The sequence below is a fragment of the Aphidius gifuensis genome, linkage group LG1 (assembly GCF_014905175.1).
Source record: "Aphidius gifuensis isolate YNYX2018 linkage group LG1, ASM1490517v1, whole genome shotgun sequence".
Classification (NCBI taxonomy): Eukaryota; Metazoa; Arthropoda; class Insecta; order Hymenoptera; family Braconidae; genus Aphidius; species Aphidius gifuensis.
In genome coordinates this window covers 31,568,276-31,584,326 of record NC_057788.1, presented here as the reverse complement: position 1 = coordinate 31,584,326, position 16,051 = coordinate 31,568,276, and the positions used below count along the sequence as shown (strand labels likewise).

The 16,051-nt window shown below is 23.5% G+C and overlaps 3 protein-coding genes across 3 annotated transcripts; 2 read left to right on the top strand and 1 right to left on the bottom strand.

The window, feature by feature from the left end:
* The first annotated feature begins 836 nt into the window (after window positions 1-836).
* LOC122860478 (kelch-like protein 18) lies at window positions 837-4,049 on the top strand. Its single transcript, XM_044164309.1, has 7 exons — window positions 837-963; window positions 1,253-1,577; window positions 1,655-1,785; window positions 1,860-2,360; window positions 2,421-2,780; window positions 2,848-3,234; window positions 3,321-4,049. The coding sequence occupies exons 1-7, from the start codon at window positions 959-961 to the stop codon at window positions 3,535-3,537; spliced, it is 1,926 nt and encodes a 641-aa protein (XP_044020244.1). The 5' UTR covers window positions 837-958; the 3' UTR covers window positions 3,538-4,049.
* Window positions 4,050-7,115: 3,066 nt separating this feature from the next.
* LOC122860477 (U4/U6 small nuclear ribonucleoprotein Prp4) lies at window positions 7,116-8,931 on the top strand. The gene is made up of 2 exons (XM_044164308.1): window positions 7,116-7,163; window positions 7,265-8,931. Exon 2 carries the CDS (start codon window positions 7,275-7,277, stop codon window positions 8,853-8,855), a length of 1,581 nt encoding a protein of 526 aa, XP_044020243.1. The 5' UTR covers window positions 7,116-7,163; window positions 7,265-7,274; the 3' UTR covers window positions 8,856-8,931.
* A 3-nt stretch (window positions 8,932-8,934) lies between these two features.
* LOC122860476 (delta-1-pyrroline-5-carboxylate synthase) lies at window positions 8,935-14,363 on the bottom strand. Its single transcript, XM_044164307.1, has 5 exons — window positions 13,972-14,363; window positions 12,704-13,031; window positions 10,324-11,789; window positions 9,939-10,229; window positions 8,935-9,718 (listed from the first exon to the last, which is right to left on the bottom strand). The coding sequence occupies exons 1-5, from the start codon at window positions 14,071-14,073 to the stop codon at window positions 9,560-9,562; spliced, it is 2,346 nt and encodes a 781-aa protein (XP_044020242.1). The 5' UTR covers window positions 14,074-14,363; the 3' UTR covers window positions 8,935-9,559.
* Window positions 14,364-16,051: the final 1,688 nt, after the last annotated feature.

Genomic DNA, 16,051 nt, shown 5'->3' with positions numbered 1-16,051 from the left:
ATTCGAATCTTTTTAATTTTTTTAATTTTTAGTATAACAATAATAAATTATAAAATTATTTTTTAATTATTAATAAGTATATATTTTAGAAATAATTATTTGAAAAATTAAATTAAATAATTAACTGTAAAAAAATTCATTTTAATTAGAAAAAAAAATAGTTGAATTTATTAAAATGACAAGTGATAATTAGTACAAATAAATATGTAATTAGTAGTCAATTACATTTTAGTAAAAAATTGATACAACAGTTTAAAGATCAACTTAATAATTATACTTTTAATTAAAAAAAAAACATAATTAAAATAATTAAAATCAAGGTTTCAAATAAAAAACCATTTAATTTTTAATTTTTTCTTGTTTTTTTTATTAATTAATTAACTAATTATTAAATAAACAAAGTACATGTATTATTATTTCTATTTTTATTTAAAAAACTAAATTTGTTGGTATAAATTTTGATGAAAAACACAAAGAACTTGCTGAAAAAAAAATTTCTATTGTTCTTGGCAATGAAAAAATAATTGTCACGAACGAAAAAGAATTAAAATAAATAAAAAACATATTAACATTATTAATATAACGTAGTTTATATTTTATTTTGTTTTTTTCTAAGAAATTTAGGATATTTAAAAATAATATATATAAAGATAAATTTTATATTCTTGATAGAACAAAAAACATGAATGAAATAAAGAAATTTAAAAAGATAAAAAAAAAAACTACAAAAAATTTTTTAAAAAATGTAAAATTCTTATGAGCTGGCAGAACATCTGCATATCAGTGATTCCAAGTTTAGACACAAAGAAATGCTTAGAGTATTTAAAAGGAGTTCGTTAGCTTTTTGTGGTTCACTTGTGTCTTCAAGGTTCACCAAGAAACATTTTAAATCATCAAATTAAATTATTAAAAATTTCAATTAATTAAAAAAAACTTTTTTATTTTCCCTTCGAAACTCATGCAGTAAGTATTTTATTAAAAAATTAAAATTTAATTTTCAATTTTAAACAGCTTATCATCTAATTAAAAAAATTATAAATAAAAAAAAAATTCATATATATTTTTAAATTAATTATTAATAATATTAAAAAAAAAAAAAGAAATATATTTATTTCTAGGAAATTTATTTACTCATTTTATTTTACTAAAATATTTTTTTTATTTTAAATTTTTTATCTGATAACGTTGTTTGAATAGATAAAAAAAAAAAACTAATATATTTGACGTATGTCTATTTGTATTTTGTACAAAGGCAAGGGACGGAAGGAGGAGAAAGTGGTGGAGTAGTATGGGGAGTGACTCGCGGTGTATCAAGACCAGCTGAACGTGTCAGAGGGGCCGGTTTTGTACGTCATAATCATCATCAACAACAACAACAACAACAACAACAGCGTTATTTTAATTTAAATTCAACAACTTTAACTAATAATAATATGTCATGTGCTCCGGAACAATTAAAAAGTGAAAATGAAAATGAAAAGACAACAGTATTTCAAGAACCAGAATTATTTTCAAAAGGTTTTCCAATATTTGAAGAAATTAGAAGACAAGGAAAATTATGTGACGTCACACTCAAGGTATTTAATAAAAGCCATGTATAACCTATCATTTTTTTATATTTATTAATATTATTTATTTACTTTTATTTAAAAAGGTTGAAGGACAAACATTTAGTGCACATAGAGTTGTACTGGCTGCAACAATTCCATATTTTCATGCAATGTTTTTAAATAACATGGTAGAAAGTAAACAAAAAGATATAACACTTCAGGGTTTCGATGCTGTGTAAGTAAATAACATATATATTTTTGAAAGTTGTAATATGAATAATTTAAAATTAATTTTATCAAATTATCTAGTGCATTGGAAGCTTTGATAAATTTTGCATATTCTGGTAAAGTAACATTAAACAAAGACAATGTACAAAGCATCATGATGGGTGCATCATTTTTACAATTAACAAAAGTACGTGATGCATGTGCTGATGTATTGATATCACATCTTCATCCTTACAATGCACTTGGTATATGTAATTTTGCTGATAGATTAAATTGTGTAACACTAGTCGAAGAAGCAACAAAATATATAACACAATATTTTTATCAAGTATCAAATTCAGATGAATTTTTATCATTAACAATAAATGATGTTAATAATTTAATATCACAAGATGAACTTTATGTATCATCAGAGGTACAAGTATTTGAAGCTGTTATAAGATGGATTAAACATAATAAAGATGATAGAATTAAATATTTATCAACATTATTAAAATTTGTTAAGCTACCATTACTTAGTCCAGAATATCTAGTCGAACATGTTGCAAAAGAGGATCTTATTAAAAGATGTCACGAGTGTAGGTTAGTATACAAAATAATAAACTAAAAAAAACTAAATTATCAGATGATTTTTTATTCCAGAGATTTATTAGATGAAGCCAAAGATTGTCATTTGATACCTGGTAGAAAAAATCTACTGGATAGTTATAGATTTAGACCAAGAGTTTGTAATAATATTGTTGGACATATATTTGCTGTTGGTGGTTTAACAAAATATGGTAATTCATTGAGTACAGTTGAGGTGTATGATCCACATAATCAGGTGTGGCGAAGATCAGAGGCAATGACAATGGATAGATCACGAGTTGGTGTTGCTGTTCATGAGAATAAATTATATGCATTTGGTGGATATAATGGAGTTGAAAGATTATCAACTGTTGAAGTTTATCATCCTGCATTGAGATCATGGAAAATTATTGCACAAATGCATTGTAAAAGAAGGTAATTGTTTATTAAAAAATTGTAAATATATATTTTAATAAATAATGTTGTTGTTTTTTTTTTCAAGTGCTGTTGGAACAGCTGCATTGAATGATTATCTATATGTTTGTGGTGGATATGATGGTTTGATATCATTGAATACTGTTGAAAGATACTGTCCATCAACTGATAAATGGGAAATGTTACGTTCAATGAATAAGCATAGATCTGCTGGTGGAGTTGTTGCTTTCGAAGGTTATATTTATGCTCTTGGTGGACATGATGGTCTATCAATATTTGATTCAGTTGAACGTTATGATCCACAAACAAAAGAATGGACAACTGTCAAGCCAATGTTGAAACGTAGATGTCGACTTGGTGTTGCAACATTGTTTGGAAAAATGTATGCTTGTGGTGGATATGATGGAACATCATTTTTAAGAACTGTTGAAGTTTATGATCCGAAAAAGGATACGTAAGTTTACATTTACTATTTATTTTTCAACAAGATATGCTGTTGAATTGTTGATGACAATTGTGTTGTTGTTTTTTGTTGTTAAGATGGGAATTTGTTGCTTCAATGAACATGATGAGAAGCCGAGCAGCTCTAGTCGCAAATATGGGAAAATTATGGGCCATTGGTGGCTATGATGGTGACAGTAATCTTTCAGAAGTTGAAGTTTATGATCCACAAACAAATAAATGGACATATGCAGCACCAATGTGTGCTCATGAAGGTGGTGTTGGTGTTGGAGTCATTCCAAACCCTTATTGTTGAAAAAAAAAACAATTTTATCTATAGAAAATTTTTTAAAAATCAAAAATACCGAAATTATTATGTTATAAACATCAAAATTTTATATTTTCTTTTAAATTTTTATTGACTTAATTTTTGTTGATAAAAAATAGTCCATTTTTTTTTTTTTTAAATTTTAATGAACAGATCTTGCCTAGAAAAATAAACGAGTCAATTTTTTATCGTACGAAATAATATCGAAATTTTTAAACAACAAATTATAATTAAATAATTTTATTTACAATTTTTTTTCTATCTTTTTTTTATTGTTATTTAGACAATGGTTTTTTATTGTTTAAATTAATTAAAGTTGATTAGACAGTAGACTGTATGATTAATAAAATATTTACAAATTTTTTACATAAAATTTTTTTTATTATAGAATTTAATAAAAATCATTCCTAAATGATGAAAAAAATAAAATTGTCAATTTTTATAATTTTTAATAAACATTATTATTTTGTAAATAAAAATTTATTTAATAAAAAAAAATTATATTGTTTTTTTATATTTTTAAATTTAAATTAATTTTTTCGAAAATTTAGTTTTTTAATTAATTTATTCGTGAAGGAATAACTTTTAAAATATCCTGTAAAAACGGAAATTAAAAGTGCGCCGGACTGCATCAATAGGTAACCAAAAAAAAAAAAAAAAAAATAATAGTTTCTTTTATGTCTATGTATTGTAATAGTTATGTTAACACGTGAACTCTATTCTCCAAAACATTTGCCTTTTTTTAATAACCATTGTTCAAAGTAAGTTCTAATTTGTCATTTAAAAAAATTAATATGATAATATTCCTCGACTATCATTAATTATTAATAATTAAATAGTTAATTAATATATATTTTAATATTTAATTACTGTGAAAAGTAAAAATTACAATAGTTTTTGGTTATAAGTTTTTTATGATTATTATTTTTCCACGTGCTCACTATATAACTATTAGTGGATTAAAAGTGATTTTTTATTTTTTTTAATAATTGTTATTAATTATTTATTTATTTTTTTCTACCTACATGTGGAGTGTTATTTAATAAATTATTAATTTTAATAATAACAAGACACACAAAAAAAAATTTAGTAAAATAAATTTATTATATTAGAGTTAAATTAATTTGATGGGAATTTATTTTAATAGTGTCTTTTTAATTTGTTTTAATTGTTGAAAATATTAACAAGTTTTTTTTAATAATAATGACAATTTTATTTATATTGATTAATTGTTTATTGTGATATAAAAAATATTTTAAATTAGTTAAAAAGTAGAATCAATGATGGCACTTGAATCAGCTCTAAAAATGGCTGACTGTCGAAACATCAGGGCATTTAAATTTTAAACCCCTCTAAAAAAATATATATAAGATTAACATTAAAAATACTTTAAATCACGATTTAATACCCTTCTAATTGAGAAAATATATTTAAGAAAAAACAAAACAATAAATTCATTTTAAAATTTAGAAAAAAAAAAATGAAAACAAGTATTTAATTATCAAAATATTAATCAATAAATATTTATAAAAACTACCGTATTTAATTAGAAATAATTTTCAAAGTCAGTAGAATAATTTTTATATTTATTAACAAATATTACATTTCAGCAATATAATTTTTTAATTATTATAAATTGAAATTACTAGTTGGAGAAATTTTATTTCATCAAATTATTGATATTATGTTTTAATAAACAATTAACATTTATCTATTTATTAATTGTTAATTAACATGATGATAAGCATTGTATTTTAATTAACTCAATAAATATTTATTTACAGAATAATATGAATTTGAATTGTCATGAAATGGAAGAACCTAGTCAAAGAAAAAGATGTTCAAAAATGAATTATGGAAAAAATAAACGTAAAAAAATTCGTGAAATTGAATCATTTGGTGAATCACAAGATGAAGATGAAAGTACTGGTCTAGATGAATTATTTAGTAATGAAATATCTTATTATAAACCGACTGATCAAAATAAGATAAATCAAATTATAAATCAACGTAAAATATTTTTAATTTATACTCTAATACAGTTTAATTTTTAATATAAAACTAACATGTTATATTTTTTTTTAGAAAATGAATACTTTTGGCAAACAATAACAATAATTGATTTCGAAAAATATTATTTACAACACATTGAACAACCACAAGTTGAACTAGTCCTATCAAAATGTGGTAAATATTTAAAAGAATTACGACTTGGATCAGTTTGTGATTCATCAATACTACCAGTTATCAAAAAGTACTGTCATAAATTAGTGACTTTAAATATAGAAATTGAATTTAAGGATCAAAATCATTTTATTGATTTTTGTATCAACATGAGACGTTTAAAAAATTTTAAATTCTATACAAGTTTTTGGTTTCAAATTAAAAGAACTGATACTGCAGGATTTGTCATTAATTCAATACCAAAAAAACATAAAATTTTATCAATTGATTTTTCACATTGTATATTTAATACAAATATCAAAAGTATAACTAATTTTGAAAAGTTAAAATTTTTAAATATTGCATATGTTGATGCTGTTGATGACTGGATACTTGGACGTTTATCAAAAAATTCAATTGAAATTATTGACCTCAATGTTGAAGGTTGTAAAAGAATAACAAACGTAGGTTTACAATTTTTAACTTCAATGAAAAAACTTGAAAAATTAAATATCAGTTTTAATAATAACATAACTGATGAATTATTTTCGAAATTTAATTCATTGAAAAATCTGTCTTGTGGTTGTTGTAAAAATATTAGAAATGATGGAATAGCAAATTTATTAACAAATTTGCTACCATTGGGTTTTAATTATTTAGAAATTTATCAAACTTCAGTTGATGTTATTTTACTTATTTATGCTTATCAATTAATTGTTAATATAAATCCAAATTGTTTGTTAAATGTTGTTGCTAGTGGATCATTGTCTAAGGGCTATTATGAAGCAATTGAAAAAGAACCAATTAAAACAGATAATTTAGATATTCAATGGACAAATTTATTGACAGATTATTCTAATGAAAATTGCATTGAGTTTTCTGAAAATCATGGGAAAAATGTTAAAGTTAGAAAATTACAAAACGAATATCAGCATGTGGATATTATGGATTAAATTGTTTAATAAATTAATTATATTATTTTAATAATTATCTTTAGGTATTTATTTTTTCAATTAAATATTTAAATAATAAAAAAACAATAAACAAAAAAAAAAAAAAACATTTATTTATAATTGTTAAACATTTTCATGGAATTGATTTCAAATATAATTTTTTTTCTATTATTTTGTTTCTTTTCCGGGTGTCTCTCCTCAACTTAATTATTTTTAAACAATTTATAATATTTTTTATATTGATCGAAAAATTTCAAATTGATTTTTAAAAAACATATCAACAATAGATAAAGTAAATTATATTATTATTTTATTGTCGAAACTTTTGGCGCTACGCTACGTTATAAATTATAATCATATGGCATACGTTTTTGTATAACAAACAAATAAAAAACACAAACATAAACAAATAGATATTATGTTAAAAATTAAATAATAATTATAAAAGTTTAAAAATAAATTAATTGTTTAGATTATAAAAAGTTTTAATAAAAAAAAGTAAGTATTCCAAGTGAAAAATAAATTAAAATTGAATTTTGAGGTTATATGTAAATAAAAAATAGTAAATATAATAATATTATTTAATTTTTTTGATATAGAATATAAATAATGTCAGACGATGAAGATTTGGTTTATGTTAAAAAACCAAAAACAATACATTATGGATCACTTGAAGAGGCAGACAGAAGTAGATTAGCAGCTGGTGATAATTCTGATGATGAAAAAGATGGCAATAATGATTTATCAACAGCTCAAGGTCCAAATTTTCATATATCAAATGAATATATGGAACTTGAGGATAACATATCAAGTAGTAGACAAGCTGTACTTGAAGAATTTGAAAGAAGAAAAAAAGCAAGACAAATAAATGTATCAACAGATGATTCAGAAGTTAAAAAACATTTACGACAACACAGTGAACCAATATGTTTATTTGGTGAAGATCCTGCTGATAGACGAACAAGATTACGTGAATTATTAGCAAGCCTAGGTGATGATGCTATTAAAAGAAAATATGATGAAGATAAACCATCACATCCAGTTGATAAAGATACTGAAACAACATGGTATCATGAAGGACCAGATACATTACAAAATGCACGTATTTGGATTGCAAAATATTCATTACCACGTGCTAAAAAAAGATTAGATAATGCTAGAGATGAATTAGCGCTACCAATTGCAATTAAAACAGCTAAAAGACAAGAATTATTAAAAAAATTAAATTCATTAATTATATGTAGTTCACAATTTGGTGATACAAGACCAATATCATATTGTCAATTTAGTCCAGATTCAAAAATACTTGCAACATCATCATGGACTGGTTTATGTAAACTTTGGTCTGTTCCTGGTTGTAATCAGTTGAGAATTCTCAAGGGACATGCTTGTAATGTTGGCTGTATTGTATTTCATCCAAAGGCAACAATTACACAAGATGTTTTGGATGAAAATACAAGTCAAACTTGTGTATTAGCAAGTTGTGCAACTGATGGAACAGTTAAATTATGGGGTGGTGGTTTAGGTGAAACACCACTTGCTGAAATTGAAGGACATGAACCACATAGAGTATCAAGAATAGCATTTCATCCATCTGGTAGATTTCTTGGTACTTGTTGTCATGATGCATCATGGCGTCTTTGGGATTTAGAACAACAAACTGAAGTATTACATCAAGAGGGACATGCTAAAGCTGTACATTGTATTAGTTTTCAAATTGATGGTAGTGTTGTTGCAACTGGTGGACATGATTCATTTGGTAGAGTTTGGGATTTACGTACTGGACGTTGTATTATGTTTATGGAAGGACATTTAAAAACAGTATTTGGCATTGATTTTTCACCAAATGGTTATCATATTGCAACAGCTAATGAAGATAATACATGTAAAATTTGGGATTTAAGAAAACGTAGTTGTATTTATACAATACCAGCACATACTAATTTATTATCTGATGTTAAATATCAAAGAGGTGAAGGACAGTATTTAGTTACAGCATCATATGATGGAACTGCTAAAATATGGTCAAATAAAACTTGGCAACCACTCAAAACATTGCCTGGACATGATGGTAAAGTTATGTCTGTTGATGTTTCAGCTGATCATAAATTCATTGCAACAACATCCTATGACAGAACATTCAAACTCTGGGCACCAGAAAACCAGAAACCAGAAAAGCAGAAACTTTAGTGTAAGAATTTTTTTTCTTTTCTTTTTATGTATATTTTTCTTTTTTTTTTTGTGTTTTGATAGACAACAATAAATTGTATTTTACAAAGTATATATTTATTTTTTTTAACTGACAATGATAAATCAGCAATAATCTAGTTTATACTTTCAGAAAAAAATACTTGAAATTTATCAAGTGAAAAAAATAATATATAAGTTTTAAAGTTTCAAAATCAACAATTTTTATTTTATTGAATCATATTTGAATTTTATATTATATCACCAAATAGTAAATTTGATTTTTTTTTATAAGTTGCAACATATTTTTACACTTGATATAAAACGTTGTAAAACTTTATGAAACTCTTTTTTTTTTTTTTCTCTTAATTTTATTTTGTGTAAATTTCAATTTTTTTTTTTTATTTTTTTTTCCTCATGTTTTTTAAGCTGGCAATAAAACTTTATTAATAATTTTTTTACCTTGTGATTTATCACTTAAAAAATAATATATTAAATGATAAAGTAAATTACAATTTCAACAAATAATAATACAACTTTTTTTTTTTAGCACAAAAAAATATATACACACATAAAAATGTCTATAAAATCACAGGTATTATTTACTTGTTTTTTTTTTTGATAAAAAAAAATTTAAAAATCATGATAAATAGGTTTTTTTTTGATTCAAATAATTCTACAAGTAGTTGGATAATTTTTTTAAAAATTCAATCGATTGAAAGCGATTGATGCTCGTAAGTTCTTGGACCTCCTTCAATAAAATCTTCAACTGTATGCCCTTCACCATGAAGCACCCACTTGGTAGTTAAAAGTCCGTCAACTCCAACTGGTCCACGTGCATGAATACGTGCAGTTGATATACCAACCTAAGAAATAATAATAATAAACCAACAATTGTAAATAAATAAATATTTTAAATGGACTTTTGAGCTCTTTTAAAAGTTTAAAAATCCATTTTAGTTTAAATGCACATACTTGAATAGCTTGAATAGCTTGCAAATGGAATACATTTGAATTCTTATCGCAATAAAGTAAATAAAATTACCAAAATGATAAATAATAAATGAGAATATATATACAACATACCTCAGCACCTAAACCAAATCGATAACCATCAGCAAAACGTGAGCTTGCATTTGAAAAAACACATGCACTATCAACTTCACGTTTAAAATAATTTGATGTTTTTTCATTATCAGTTACAATAACATCTGTATGAGAACTTCCGTATTTATGAATATGATTAATAGCTTCATCTAGATCATCAACAACTTCAATTGTACATTCAAGTGATCCATATTCAATTTTCATACTTTTTGCTGGTGGTGGTCCAAATGTCAATTGTTCTCTTAGCTTTGGTCCAGAATTAATTTTAACCTGAATGATAAATAATTAAATATTAATTTATCAAGTTAACTAGCTAATAAAATTGATTTTTCTATTTAATTTAAATGATATTAAATTAACTTACACCTTGTTTTTGTAGCATACTACATACATCAGTAAAAAATGAATTTTTCAAATGACATTCATGAAGTAATAATGTTTCCATGGCATTACATGCAGCTGGATAATCACACTTTGAATCTTTAATTATTCTCATAGCTTTATCTAAATCAGCATCTTTATCAATATAAACATGACAAATACCTTCAGCATGTCCTAATACTGGTATGTGTTTTGATTGTTCTTGTATTGTTCTAACAAGTTCTGAGCTACCTCTTGGTATAATAAGATCAATATGTTGATCCATTGATAATAAATCACTAATTTCTTCACGTGTTGATACAAGTGATATTGAATTTTTAGCATTAACTGTTATTAATGCTTCATCAACAATATTCATAAGACATTTATTACTATGCATTGCTTCTTTTCCACCTTTTAATAATAAACCATTTGCACTTGATATTGCTAATGCAGCAACTTGTGGTAAACTATCTGGTCTTGATTCAAATATAACTAACAAAACACCAATTGGTACTGTTATTTGTTTTAATTCTAAACCATCTGATATTTTAGTACGTCTTAATATTCTTCCAACATTATTTAATGATGATTCAGCAATTTGACGTAAACCAATACTAAGTGATTTTAGCTTTGATGATGTTAATGATAATCTTGATAATAATGGTTTTGATAAACCACTTTTTTCAGCTTCTTCAATGTCTTTACGATTAGCATCAAGTATTTCAGTTTTTCTTGTTTGTAATAAATCAGCTAATGTTATAATACATGATGCACGTTGTTGTGGTGTTAGTGCTTGTAATTGTCTTGATCCAATACGTGCATTTTCAGCAATTAAATCAATTGGTACTGATGGATTTGTTGTTTCAGTAAAAAATGTACCAATTTTTCTTCCTTCCATAATACTTTTAATGGCTTTTTCTTGTGTACCATTACAAATAACAACAGATACACCACGATCAAGTGCCCATAATGCAGCATTAACTTTTGAATCCATTCCACCAGTTCCAACTTTTGATTTTTGTCCAAATTTAATTGTACCACGTAAATCAGAAGTAAATGTATGTAGCATTTTAGCACCATCTTGCCATGGTGGTAAATTATAAATACCATCAACATCAGACATTAATATTAATAAATCAGCTTGTACTTCAGCAGCTAACATTGCTGCTAATGAATCATTATCTTTTATTGATATACCACGACGACCACCACCACCAGCAACTTCTTCATCAGCTTGTGGTGGTGGTGATACAGCATCATTTGTATTTATTATTGGTACAATATTTAAACTAATTAATTCACTCAATGTACTAAATAAATTTTTACGTGTTTCTTCATTATAAAAATCTGGTTTTGTCACGAGTACCTGAGCAATTTTAACACCATACTGGGCAAACATTGCATCATAAAGTGACATTAAACCAGATTGTCCAACTGCTGCTGCTGCACGAGGTTCCAATAGTGTTACTAAAATTATTATTATTTTTATTATTATTTTAATCGATCAATAACTAGTTTGGACATTACATGCTACTTTTTTAACAAAGAAAATGCAACTTTATATTGAATTTTTTAAAGCTAACTTTATGAAGTTTTTTTTATCTTTATTAATTTCTACAACACTTTGGAGAAAAAAAAAAAAAACAATTATGCAGACTTTTCTTTGTTCATTGAATGCTCTTCATTATTATACAACTACTTTTGTAAAATATCTTCAAACATCAATGAAAAAAAAAAAAAAAAAAAGTACTCTTTAAAAGTTTTTTTATTTTATTATTATAATTTTTTTTTTTCATTTATTTTAAAGTGAAAAAAAAAAAAAAAAAAATCCATATGTATATTCAATATTTCAATATCAAACTTTTGCAAAGAGAAAAGACGAAGAAAAATAAAAAAAAAAAAAAAAAAGGATTCATTTCCTGTGACGACAATTTTATGATTCAAGTAATAATTTATCTGAGGAAATTTACATGTCAAGCTTTAACCACTTGATCTCCCTATTTGTAACTGAATAAATGAATAATTTACCACCCAACATGTTGAAATGTTATTTTTTTTTTCCTTTGGTTTATTGAAAGTCTACTGAATTATAGTATCGAAATACTTGTCGAAATTTCTACATAGAAATATCATCTCAAGGAGAGATAGAAAAAAAAATAAAAAATTCAAAAGCTTGATGATAATTAATTTATTATCATTAACAAGTGTTATTAATTGACTGAAAAAAAATTAGCTTTTTATCTCAAATATAAATCAGAATGAAATGATAAAAAAATTGATATATCCAGGTAAAAAATAATGAAAAATTGCGATAAAACAACGAGGTTAAATGCTTTGTTTAAATATTAAATGATGATAATAATAATTGTTGATATACTCACCTACATGTTCACGTGTATGATCAGTTGTACTTAGTGTTTCACGCATGGAAAGAGACATTAATAATTCTTGAGTTAGTTTTTGTTTACCAAATGCAACTGCACCACTGGTAACCATAATACATTCACGTCCTTCAATTTGACGTTCAGCAACTTGTTCAACAATTGAAGCTAAACGACCTAATGCTAAACCATGTTCATCTTCACGTGTTATAACAGCACTTCCCAATTTAACAACTAATCTTCTTGCATATTTAAGCTGACTACGATCAGTAAATGTTGCACGACGTGGTTTGTCTGATGTTTGTATTTGTCTACGTAATTCTGTACTCTAATTAAAAAATTATATTATTATTATATATTATTTCAACTATTACTAGAGCACTTGGTTATAATTAAATTTTACTTGACTAATATATTAAATTTAAATTATCAAAGTTTTTATTTTGCTATTACTATTTATTTAATAATTATTTAAATGACAAATTAAGTTCCAATTTTTTTTTATCTTTTATTATCAGTTGTTGTTAATGAATAAGATAGTAAAAATAAATATTTATAATAATTTAAAAATAATTGTGTATAATTTTGTAGAAATTTTATGTTTATTTTTGTTTATTTATTTTACTTTGAAAGGCGTGTGTCTATAAAGTCTACTGATAATTGAATAAATAATAAAATTAATTAGTTGATAAATAAATAAAGAGACTAATAATAATTTTTTTTTTTAACTTGTTAACTGTTAAATAATTTCGATTTATTTTAAAAATAATAAAAATATATATTTTTTAATTTTTATCATTAAATTTATAACAAGTAGAAATATATAAAATTTATAAAATAAAGCATATATTCAACGTCATGATAAAGTATATATATATATATAGTAAAAATAAAAAAAAATTGTCTAATTATCTCAACAACTTTCTTGAGAATTCAAGGCTAAAGTGTTGAGGCAAATGACCGATAAAATTAACTTATAATTCACTGTGTTTTATTGAGTTCAATATTCTTCAAATATTAATAAAACTTTTTATAAAATTTATTAACCAATTACCTCGTATTAATTAATAGATAAAAAAAGAAGAAAAAAAAATAGAATTTTTAATTTAAATTAACAAGTTATTTATGTATGATTTTTTTTTAGAAATTGAGGTCAAATTAATGAATCAATAATTTCAAAATTTTAATGATTTTTATAAATAAATACATATTAATTAAAAAAAATATAAATATAATTAATGTAAAGCTTAATTATTTATTTGACTTACTGGTTGATTTTTTGGCTGCCAAAATCCATTTTTCGTTGAAGCAAATCTCGAAGCAATAGAAATACGTAATCCTGAGTATTTTAAAAAATATATTCCGTACATGATTTTAGTGTATTATTCAATGACGAGGTGATTGTAATGATCAACCAGCGTTGACTGATGATATAACAAAAAAATATATGAAAAAAAAAGAAGAAAAAAAAAGATACATTTGACAGTACTTGCAAGATATTTTGTTATCATTTTAAGATGAGATTACATTCAACAAGAGAAGTGGCAATGTTTTTAACTTTTTAACATTTTATATTATTTATTTTTATTATTCTTTATTATTTTGTTTATTTATTATCAATTGCAAGGGCACGCAAAGTCCGTCATCAATTTGTATTAGGGGAAAACAAACTTTGACCTTATAAATTGAAAAAAAAAAAAAAAACATATAAATTACATATAAATAAAAATAACAATAGTAATAGTATCAAGAACATCAAGTTAAATCGATGTATATATGTATTTAATGGCAATATAATTTTCATGATGTATTGTCGTCAATTTAATGACTAGAAATAAAAAATAAAATAATATCAAGACATAATGTCTTTTTAAATAAATAAAAATTGAGAAAATTTAAGTTGCTGTATTATTTTTATACAATAAATATAAGTTGATATATGAAAAATAGAAAAAATGATATGAAAATATATTATACATTTCTGGTAAATCCTTGGTTTTTTTTTTACATAAAGATTTTTTATTTTATTTCAACGACAATATGTTTTGAAAAACTCAGAGTGCATTAGACAGATTTTTTTTTTCTTGGCATGTTCTTTGAACTGTCAGCTTCAAAAATTTCATGAACCACCCATTTGTCCTAAAAGGATTTTTGTAAAATATTTTTTAAAATTTATTTCAATATACTTGCTGTGTATATTTCAATATAAAAAAAAGAAAAAAAAATCGAAATAATGATGATAAAAGGTTATTTATGATTTTTTTTTTTATTTTTTTTTTGTTTTTATCAATAAATTTTATTTAATAATAATTTATATAAAGAATTAATGTTTTTTTTTATTTTTGTGTGTTTAAGGTTTAAGTTATTGATATATAGTTATTTTTTAAATTAAAAATTTAATTGAATTATTGGAAAATTTATGTGACATAGTTTTGTGAATATTTTAAGAATTTATCAATAATTTTCATGGAGTTTAATGAGCTTGATAACTTTCCTCCATTCATCAAGCTTAATTTGTTTTTTTTTTTTTTTTTTTTTTTAATATTCAAAATTATATATGAAAATATGTCTTTTTGGTTTTTTTTTATTTTAAATTTGAGTAATATTAAGTAGACTTATTCGATGAGAAAAAAAAAAATAAATTAGAATAAATTTTTTAAACTCTAATTTGACGATATAATTTTTTCAAGTAGAAAAAAAGTTTACATAAATTATATCAATGGAAAAAATTGCTTTACAAAAAAAAAAAAAAAAATAAAAGTTATTTTAAAATTATTTATATTTTTATTTGTATTGTCAATTTTACATGCTTAAATTTAATTTACATAAATATTTTTAAAAAAATAATTTAAATTTACTTATAAAATAAATATAATTTTCAAAAATAAAAATAAATTTTTTTCTCTGAATTTTGACAAATTAAAAAACTAATTAAAAAAAAATTACAGTGATAAAAAAAATTGCTGGATAAGTTGACACAGTGAGAGAGCTTAATGACTAAAAAAAAAAAGGAAAAAAAGAAGAGACAAATTAATCGCGATTGAGTGATTGAGTATCATTTTAATAAAAAATTCTCAAGATAATAATTATCTTGTTAATAAATAGATTGTTGAAAATAAAATGTCGATAATATGTCAAGTTAAATTTTCATTGTTGAGTGTTTAAAGTGTTAAAAAGATATTTCCGGGCTTTTGATATCTAAATATAAATTTAAAAGTATTTAAAGCTACATAAAAGAGATAAATATATAAAAAATAAATGAAAAAAAAAATAATACAAACAAGTGTTTTACCCTCTAGTGGTCTGCGTGTTTTGCAAGTTTAGGGTTGAACCTGTTAGAAGGGTGCT